At 37.7% G+C, this 10,137-nt stretch overlaps 2 protein-coding genes across 4 annotated transcripts; one reads left to right on the forward strand and one right to left on the reverse strand.

Moving 5' to 3' along the window:
- LOC137711159 (formyltetrahydrofolate deformylase 1, mitochondrial) lies at window positions 1-3,956 on the forward strand. Of its 2 annotated transcripts, none has more exons than XR_011065043.1 (8): window positions 1-255; window positions 376-488; window positions 907-1,057; window positions 1,168-1,241; window positions 1,330-1,489; window positions 1,837-1,935; window positions 2,027-2,126; window positions 3,591-3,712. XR_011065043.1 is itself a non-coding variant. In XM_068450367.1 (8 exons), the coding sequence occupies exons 1-8, from the start codon at window positions 103-105 to the stop codon at window positions 3,735-3,737; spliced, it is 984 nt and encodes a 327-aa protein (XP_068306468.1). In that variant the 5' UTR covers window positions 1-102; the 3' UTR covers window positions 3,738-3,956. The 2 variants fall into 2 exon arrangements, 1 of the variants encoding a protein (XP_068306468.1); XM_068450367.1 differs by having other exon boundaries at window positions 2,040-2,126; window positions 3,591-3,956.
- Window positions 3,957-4,743: 787 nt separating this feature from the next.
- Window positions 4,744-7,941, reverse strand: LOC137711128 (VAN3-binding protein-like). Of its 2 annotated transcripts, XM_068450335.1 has the most exons (7): window positions 7,752-7,941; window positions 6,755-7,166; window positions 6,213-6,591; window positions 5,907-6,086; window positions 5,655-5,704; window positions 5,514-5,571; window positions 4,744-5,213 (listed from the first exon to the last, which is right to left on the reverse strand). In XM_068450335.1, exons 2-7 carry the CDS (start codon window positions 7,022-7,024, stop codon window positions 4,981-4,983), a joined length of 1,170 nt encoding a protein of 389 aa, XP_068306436.1. In that variant the 5' UTR covers window positions 7,025-7,166; window positions 7,752-7,941; the 3' UTR covers window positions 4,744-4,980. The 2 variants fall into 2 exon arrangements, with proteins under 2 accessions (XP_068306436.1, XP_068306435.1); XM_068450334.1 differs by lacking the exon at window positions 7,752-7,941 and having other exon boundaries at window positions 6,755-7,375.
- Between the last annotated feature and the right edge of the window lie 2,196 nt (window positions 7,942-10,137).

A 10,137-nucleotide genomic window follows, 5' to 3' on the forward strand; every position in this document is an offset into this window, starting at 1 on the left:
ACAAAAACGACACCAGAGTACGGACTTAAGCTTCAGTTTGTGGAGAAGGTAAAAGGATAGGCGCGCCACCATTTGCAGCACAGACGGACAGAGAGATAGAAAATGAACCTCGTCCAAAGGGCAGCTCCAAGCCTCCCCAAGCTTTTCGGATTTGCCAAGAGGCCCTTCAAGTCCTTGAGATTCCCAGGGGAGCCCCTCGACTCTTCATCTTCTCTCCCCCCTCTCTCCTACGGAATCCACGTCTTCCATTGCCCCGTAAGTCCTCTCTCTGTCTCTCTGCGTGCAGATTTGCACTGGCTTTCATTTTCTCTCTTTCTATTTTCTGGGAAACCAAACAGGTTATAAGGGATTGAAAATGGGTTTTATTGGAAATAGGATGCAGTTGGGATTGTGGCCAAGCTATCGGATTGCATTGCTTCTAAAGGCGGAAACATTCTCGGCGCCAGCATCTTCGTGCCCGAAAACAAGCACGTTTTTTATTCCAGAAGGTACCCTTTTGCCATTTCTGCTTGATTCATTTGCCAAATTCCTCAGATTTCATTTGCAAAGTCAAATTTATTTTTTATTTTTATAAAAAGTATGAATTTTTCTGGTTGGTTTTGTTTGGATGGATTGATAACAAATGTCAAAGCTTGAAGTGAATTTTATATGATTGTTATTGGAACTGTGTGATATTATTATGATGCGAAATCTAGTAATTCAATCAATGGGGTTTGCTAGTTAAAAGGAAATAAAGATTAAAGTACTCCAAGGTCAGTTTGTTTTACAGGAATCAGTTTAGAGCAATGGAGCATGTCGGTTTCGCAGGTTGCTATTGTTTGATGCAATATGTCAAATTGCACGTATTCTTTAGTTTAATAGAACCAGCTGCACAGATAAAAAATCTAACTCTCTGCAACTTGGCAGCGAATTTATTTTCGATCCTCTTAAATGGCCAAGAAAGGAAATGGATGAGGATTTCCATAAGCTGTCGTTAACATACTCTGCAATGAGATCTGTTGTCCGGGTTCCAAATCTTGACCCCAAGTATAAGATTGGTGTCCTTGTCTCAAAACAGGTGTTGCCATTTGTAAAGTTTCTTATAGGTGTACACACTGATAGTCATACACCCACGTTGTTTTAGATTATGATGTTGTGCGTTATAAAACCACCTTTATGCTGCTGCAGGATCATTGCCTGGTTGATTTATTACATCAGTGGCAGGAAGGCAGGCTTCCAGTAGATATAACTTGTGTAATAAGGTGAGCTTTTTGGAGGTTTTTCACTGTTTTAGTTCATAATTTTGGTTCTCAGAACTTTGACTGTGGTTGTAGCACTGTTTTTCCTCAGTAATCATCATCGAGGTCCGAACACCCATGTGCATCGTTTTCTAGAAAGACACGGTATACCTTACCATTATCTAAATACAACCATGGATGACAAAAGAGAAGGGGAGATACTAGAGTTGGTTCAAAACACTGATTTTTTAGTTCTTGCCAGGTACATGCAGGTAAATCAGGTTACGTTTTCACCATTCAATTATCATTTCGAACTTTATAAATTGTTGGCTATTGAAGTTTGTAGTGATGACTGGAGGAACACGCTTTCTCCTGTCCTTTCATTATAACAGTCAAAATAATTAGATTGAAATCTTTCAAAACCTAAAGCGTCCACCCTTGTAGCTTTTACTCGACGATTACTATATGTTATAAAGAATCAGTTAATTGGTTTGATATTCAGGAGTCAAAAACTCTTTAAATTAAGGAAGAAAACAAAAGAATAGAGAAAGTGGACTATTTGTTGCAAAAGGGGTTAAATGAGCAGTTAAGAACTTAAGAATTGTTTTTATTTACGCAGATATTATCCGGCGATTTTTTAAAGAGCTATGGAAAGGATATAATTAACATTCATCATGGCCTTTTGCCGTCATTCAAAGGTGGAAAACCATCTAAACAGGTTCACACTTCTCGTCATTCTCTGTGTTTGTTGCCCTTTAAAGTATATCTATACTTTCATCCTAACTGTCTATACATGTTTAATTTGCTAGATTATGTTCGCAGGCTTTTGATGCAGGGGTGAAGCTTATTGGTGCAACAACTCATTTTGTGACGCAAGAACTTGATGCTGGGCCTATTATTGAACAGATGGTAAATATGATGTTCTTTACTGCTGCCATGAAATTACCCTTGTTTAGGCTTTGGAATCCTTGTGCTGTATTTTTGGTTTTGTGTCTCTGACAGTATAAGCTGACTTTTGGCGTTGATTGCTGATTATTCTCGTGTTTGTTGTTTTGTGATAGTATTACGCATTTACTTTGATCCATAGAAAGCTTTGGTCTTTTCTAGGCAAGTTGAGATGAAAATATGACGAGATCAAACAGCTGAAACAAGTTACTTATAATGTAGATCATAGTGGAAACAATGACTTTGCTACCCACCCATGACATGGTTGGGTGGCATGGTCCTAGTTAAACATAAATATATCTAAGTTCTAACTTATTACAAGTCATAATGCTTTCAAGTGGCCTACTGTCAGAATCTCACTACAATATGGGAACGATATGGTAAATGTTCGTCTCTCAATAATCAGCGTTTACAAATGTTCGACCACATTTTGGATCAATAATTCCTGATAGAATTCGCTAGGGTAGTAGGGACTTCCCAAATTGAACTCACTGTGTTCAAGTACTGGAGACAATTTGAATTGAAAGACTGTGAAGCCAAATTATCTTGGATAAAACCATGTATACTTCAGGTTTGGTGTGACAACTGTGCTTCTGTGCTGTGGGAAACGCTAGGTCCAGGGGCAGAACTAGAATAAGGGGGCCACTCTAAATTTGTTTAAAACTTGGGGGGTTCATTTACTTATTTCAAAATTTGTACCATGTTATCAAATATTGTACCATATTTTTTAGAATAAGAAATTAAAAACCGGTGAAGCCATGGCCAATACATAGGCCCGTCACTGTCTAGGTCATGTGATGGATGGATACCATCTACTGTAAGGATTAGCAGTGAACCCAGTTACTGAAATTAGTCAAGACGCCCTTATTAGCTTCTTGAATATATTTCTTAGTTCAAGATGCATTTCATTAACTAGGGAAATTGTTTTTGGAGGAGAACCTGATAATCCTTGTCCCTGGCATTTATGAGTGATGATCAAATGGTCAGGCACAGAGGGCCTTGGGTTAGCTTTAGCGCTCTATTGAATCATCGTGGCTCGATCCACCAATTAATATTCCGTTCTGGTACCATGATTATAAATTTAATATGGAGGGGTAGTGGGTTACATTCTGTAATTGTTAGTGCATAAATTTTGTTATTGAAGGTAGTACGAAAAGTATATGCTTCTGAAGAATTTGTACAAAACTTGCTGATTTCTGTTAAATGGTGACTCAACAGGCGGTTTGGTCATACACCAAATCATCTTAGGTAGTTATTGCAAATTGTTCAGAAACAGACTTGCATTTAGATTATATGTTGTAAATAATATCTGTGCGCAATGCCCCTCAGCGGAGCTTTGGCAATTAGATCTATTAACCAAGCATTGATATTCAATGAGAGTAATTGTTGCAATTCATAAAGTTATAAGACATCTGATCCAATATGCAGGTTGCGAGAGTTTCACACAGAGATAACTTGCAGACTTTTGTGCAGAAATCGGAGAACCTCGAAAAACAATGCCTAACGATGGCTATCAAGTCATACTGTGAGCTGCGAGTATTACCTTACGAGGATAACAAGACTGTTGTATTTTGATGGAAAAAAGATCATAGATCTGTCAAGAGGTGGTTGAACTCTGTTTGTACATTAAAATCATTTGTATGAAAAGTTGCAATACATGTTTGCCATTTTTCTGCAAGTCTTACAAATTTGTTGTGTACCATATTTCAAACGTTAGCGAGTGTACTTTCAGTTTTACCTGTCATGAAAAAACACTCGTCATACATAACAGGGAAGAAAATTTATGGAATACTATGGCTGTGGCAACGTATTTGACTCATCGTCGTTCTACCAATTTTCTTCCAGTTCATAACTCAGAGAAGTTGCCGAAAGCACATCAGAACATCTGAAGTTGTTTTCTTACAACTTGTTTCTTACACCATAACATCTCAAGTTATTTGACTTATCGTTCACAGAAGAATCAAGAAACAGAAATAAATAGTGTGCAGGAGAAAATACATGCGGAAACCATTTCACTAAAAAAATTATTTAAATAAGGACATAGAAAGTTAGATTTTGTTTTCACTATTAAAAGAGAGATTTTATTTGTTACTATTGAGGGAATCCAACGTAATTAATCTCTCCTTCTCTCTCTCTCTTAAGTCAAACCTAAGGCCTTTCACTTAGAAATGAAGAAAAATACTACTAGACCGTAATGCTAAGCAGCCTCTGTGTGTGAAGTAATCTAAGCAAAAGTTTTGGATCGTAGGTATCCCATTCAGAAGGATGGTAGGAGCAGAAGCTGACCACGAGCAATACAAATGTGCCCATGATGCTGACTGCAGAGACAAATGTAAGGCTGATCACTGCAAGGAGAAATGTTTAGAGTCGCCAAGCAAGTGTTCTGCTGGCGTTTGTGTGTGCCCGTTTGGCCCTGAACACTCTGCTGAGAGAGTAATCTCATCTTCAAAATGTGCCAGCGATTCAGATTGCACCAACTTCTGTCCTACTGAATGCAATATCAAAACCTGCGTCGAGGCCAAGTGTTCATGCGGATGTCACAGGTGAAATAATAGACGATGTTTCTTTTATTGAATGATATGAAATAAAGCTTCTGAATTTTGAAATAAACTTTCTGGATTTCATATAGAAAACGAACAATTTCTGATGGCACCATGCACAAACACTCATATCCGACCACAAAATTCGCTATCTTGTAACCTATAAGAACAATGAATTGTTCAAAACCTAACATTCCTTCTTGCTTGTAAAAGAAGTATACTGCATAGTAAAAGTTTTATTTGTGGTAACTTGTACAAGTGACGAAGTGAATCATATACTATTTACTTATACTTAAAAATCCCAAAGAGTGCTCAGCTTCATCAATGTAGCTGACTCGGCGAACAAGGCTTTTGATCCCATCCACCCATTTTTGCATATGGACCTTGTTCTTGCACTTGAATTCCAGTAGACCCTGTCCGGTTTTGAGCCCGAAATAGACCTCCTCTGAAATTCCCCTTTCTTTTTTGTATGGCCAGGCAGAAGTCTCATCACAGACTCCATAAACAACACCTTGTACCAACACAACAAACATACAGATCAGATATGAACGAAGACATAACATATAGGCCTCGTTTGATAGAAAAGACTAACTTAGGACTATTCACTACATTGAAGGCGTTTTGAAGGAAGAAATGGATGAGAACTTCCATATTTTTGTCCAAGTTGAAGGCTACTCATGATGAAAAGATATCCCTACTAGTCTCCACAAGAATGGTAGTGAATAGTCCTATCCAAGCTAGTCCTCCGCCTCCCAATCAAACAAGGCCATAGTACTGTAAATAGAACATAGAATTTGTGCAGAAGCATTACATTTCTTCCTCTTGGAGAAGGCTCCTCCAACGTGCTTACGTTTGAGTTTAACTACGACCTGAAAAGATAACATACGAATTAGGAATGCCATTTTTCTATCTGAATCATTCTCCAGATTATTCCTTTCACTCGATTTTGTACCTGAGATTTATTGTTGATGTACACAGAGACATGCTTCCATTGTAAAACACCTGTATACACCCATTGCAACATGTAAGTCCATTTGACACATTCAAGTTTCGACTGATTTCATGAGAAGAACATCATGTTTATAAGGCTAAGAGGATTTAGTTCTTATACATTTCTGTTTTTTCCATAAGAATTAGAGTTTCCGGTACTTTTTATATCATCTGGAGTCTGATTTAGTTAATATAGACGAGTTTAATAAGTTACCTTTTCCTGTAAGTTGCAGTAGCTCTCCAACACAGGGAGGATCTTGCTGCTCTTCCACTTTACTATAAAAAGCACCAACCGAAGGACTTTCACCCATTCCTTTATCATAGGGACTAATTGCAGCATTCTTTCTTGCTTCTTTTGGTAGTCTTGTTTTCAAAGCGGATTCTCCTCGCAAAGCTGAAGAAAGACTTCGTAAGTTCGTATCAATTTACAATCAATGGCATAAAACAAGAAGTTCATTACTGGTACATCGGCTTTCCATTCGAAAGCTCAACCTTTTTTTTTATGGAAGTGAGCAAGTACCTGTAGCAGCTGCAGCTGTAAGAGTCATAAGATCACCGGGACTCCGGATGTCCACTGCTGATCTGACAGCAGATGCCACACGATCATGATCAGCGCCGGCTAACTCAGCCATTTCGATGCAATGTGATGCCAGCAACTCTGTAGCCAAAGCCAAAGCCATGGTGGTTTTCGAGCCAGAACCATTCGAGTTCTCTGCTGCAGTTACAGCAGCCAAGGCTGCAGCAACACCTGCAATGGAGACTGCAGAATGCACTCGCGCCCTTTCTACCCGTTCCTTGTCTTTCTTCTTCACTGCACTACTACTCAACTCCGTATGGTGGAACCATTTTCCGATAGACCCCGTTCTCCGATTGTTGACAGATTTTATGATCTTGGTTGTCTGCAAGAAAGAATCAAAACAATATAAAAAACAGAACCAAAATTGAAATTAAATCACGATTTATGTAGCCAATTACAACAACGATGATCACAACAAAGTTCAATACAAAGTAGGATAATACTTGACATGAACATTTCTTCGAGTTAAGGAAAATTGAGCTTACTAGCTGTGGCACAACAGTTGCTTCTGGGAATGTTTCGGGACTTTTTTCGACGGAAAATTGTTTTTGCTTTTGAGCAAGAGCCTTTGAAATTTCGGAAGCTGAAAGACTCCATGATCTGGACAAGAACTCCATAGGCTCCTGTGGGGTTTGTGGCTGGGGGATCGCAGGCAATGGTGCCGCCATTTTCAGCTCTTCGGCTTCTTCCACATTCAACAAGCCATGCATAGAATCGGTGTTACTCTTCCAAGCTGAAAAATAACCACTTTCCATTTCTTAATTCTATGTCTTTCTGCAGAAAGATTTTTCCAAATGTTCTGACTAATTACTCAGAAATTGCCTTTCTTGTTTGTGCTCATTGGTAGTGGGCTCCTATCAAAACCTCCACAATTGATGGCTTTGGCCTGTCCTTGTTCTGTGATATAGATCAATTCAGAGGTAAAAGTTAGCACACTACGGTAGATTAAGACATGATTAAAAGAAAATGAGTATAATTATCCCAGAAATTGGTTTGGTTGTTGAACCAAACCACAGTAAATGAACTGCTCCAACACTAAAAAAATCTACTTGATGACCAAACAGTAAGGGTTTAGTATTGGTGGAATTTGGAAGTGTACACACCAGCGAAACTGCTTTTAACTTCTGCTTTTTTTAAAAGCAGAAAGAATAACTTCCAAACGCCAGAATTACGTATGGTTGAAAAGGACTGTTGGGAAATATTTTTAAAAAGAAGGAAAAACCTAACAGGAGATTTTGTAAAATTGGCTTGGAAATGGAGGCTTCATAAAAACACTAGTGAGAAAGAGATTTGATTTGCTGTACTGACCTTCTTCCAATCTTGAAAGCTCTACACAAAGAACAAATCAAAACCCTTTTCTTTTCTTTTTTTTCCCAACAGAGTCCTTATATATAATGTGAGGATGTGAAAAGTTGTTTCGCGTCGAAAACAAGGACAGAAAGAGTGAGTGAATGAGACAGAATATATTACAAGAACACATACAGGAACCTAGTGCTTTGAGCTCCCATGAATTCAGGTTTCCCCTTACACAAAAAAACAGATCAAATCATGAAAAAACAAAGAAATGAAATTATGAAATTAGGGTTTCACCCAACTTGAAAGCTAGGGAACTCCAATTTAAAGAACAGGGACAAGGCACAACCCTGGATAAGTGGGGAATGGTTTCTTAACCCACGTACAAAACAAAGCTAATTCGATTTTTATATGTGTTAAATGCGTTTACAAATACTCTTAGTGGTTCTATGATTTATTGCCAATGGCCATGCACGAACGTTGACTGGACGGTGGGGACGGTTTGGGGTTTAGGCTTATGTTCTCTTCTTCCGAGGCCATGGTCCCTGTGGCGGTGCTGCCTTCTATGGGCCACGCGTTGTGTGTTTGTTTGACTGAACGGCAGAATGCGAACTTTGTATGGTAGTCTTGTAGCTATATAGAATATTAAATGACTGGTTGCATGGAAAGTTAAGATAAGTGGGTAAGATATTATCATTTTTCGTTGAGATCAAATTAAGGACAATAGTAAGAGCATGTTTAGCGCATCAGAAAATTTGGACTTAAATCTTATATTGTCTAAGTATGAGTATACGGTTCTCTACTGCATCAAAGATTTAAAACTCGTATATAAGTCTCCCACGAAGTTGAGATCTAAATTTGGGTTTCAATATAAGATTTGAGTCTAACCTATGCCAACTAGGAAAAATGTTATAACAAAAATCTAAGTCCAATCATCTTCAATGAACATAACCAAATTATAAAGAGTAATGCTATGGAAACTCAATTTGTAGACTAAATTTTGAAAACTAAAGAACATGGAAGTTGATGATTAGTATATTACTTAAGCATTGATAAACATGCTCATTTCTATTGATGACACATCATTTAGTTTGCAAATTTAGTCTCCCTAACATTACCCAATTATAAACATGCTCATTTCTATTAGAGATGCTCTGAGGAGTAAGGATTTCTCCACAAGTCCAAGAAATATAAATATTATATATAGTGCCAATCTAACACAAGTCCTTAGTTTTTTTTTTCTTCTTTTTTCGTATTTAAATAATACTATGGCGTGAGTACAACTTACTTGGAATGGGTTAATGCTATGTAGCATCCTGATTCAATAATATAAAATGTCATGTGTTAAAAGTTTTATACATATCATTATATTATTGGAAGAAGATGCACAAGGCCGATAAACCCGCTTCCATTTAAGTCTTTCCTCTAATGAGTGGGTAGCAAAAATCACCTACAAAAATTGAACAACTGTGATCATTTTTTTTTTTTTTTTTTGGTATGCAGAATAAAAATACTAAGTATATGGAGCTAAGATCATTTTTACCCCTTTTTATTTCTTTTCTTCATTTTCTGATTAAAAAGAGATCAATGATCCTTATAGCAGCACTTCCACCCCTCTCAAATTCCTGAAGGGATAGTGGATTAAATCTATGAAGTCTAGACTTTTAGGTTTGACTTTCCTTGTCAACATTGTAATTGTACCACATGCTTAATCTAGCTTTAGGCTTTTCTCTGTTTATGGGCTGTGTCTACTGGGAAGAAATGTTCAACGAAGTGGCGCATCTCTCTTCAAAATGTTTGTTCATGCATTTGCATTTCATGTCTACATTCCTGCTTCATTATGACTAGCTTAATTGTCTAGTCAAGCTTGCGCACAGATTTCCAGCAAGCTGGGCACACAAATTAACACCTGCCCGCATAGACTGACTAACACCTTTTTGCTGGTTACGAGTTTTTTGCTGTGGATCTGCCTAGATTGTTTTTTAATGTGACACGTGTTCCTTGTCCTTGCTAGCTGAAATGAAACATCCCTTTTGCATATATTCTTTAGCTAGATTTTCACTTCTTCCTTGGGGTTTTCATATCATATTCCTAGAGAGAGAAAGAGAGAAAGAGAGAAAGAGAGAAAGAGAGAAAAAGGCATTAAGGCCTCACCTTCCTCTTTGTTCTTCATTTATGAAACCCTAATTGCAAAACCTTCTTTCATGCATTAAACACCCAATCATTGAATGATAGAGTTGCATTGTTTTGTGGTTTTGCATTAAATTTGTGGTCAAGTGTTTCTAGTTTCAAATCTTTAAAACTGATACATTTTAGGATTCTCATCAAGTTCCTTCAATAGTTTGACTGGAGAAACTGACTGGACATTTGAATCCAAATTTGCATATGATTGACATATCATCATATGCATAGTTCGTGTGTTAGTCTCGGTGCCACAAGGTAAGAGTTCAGGAGGAGCTGCTATCATGTGAAGACTAGAGACAATACATTTTCGGTGTCATAAGGTGAAGAGCTGAGGACTTTGTGAAGGCTGAAGGAATCCATCTTGTGTGAGGCAAGGTTACACAAAGGTAAA

Source organism: Pyrus communis, chromosome 12, assembly GCF_963583255.1.
Source record: "Pyrus communis chromosome 12, drPyrComm1.1, whole genome shotgun sequence".
Taxonomy (NCBI): domain Eukaryota; kingdom Viridiplantae; phylum Streptophyta; class Magnoliopsida; order Rosales; family Rosaceae; genus Pyrus; species Pyrus communis.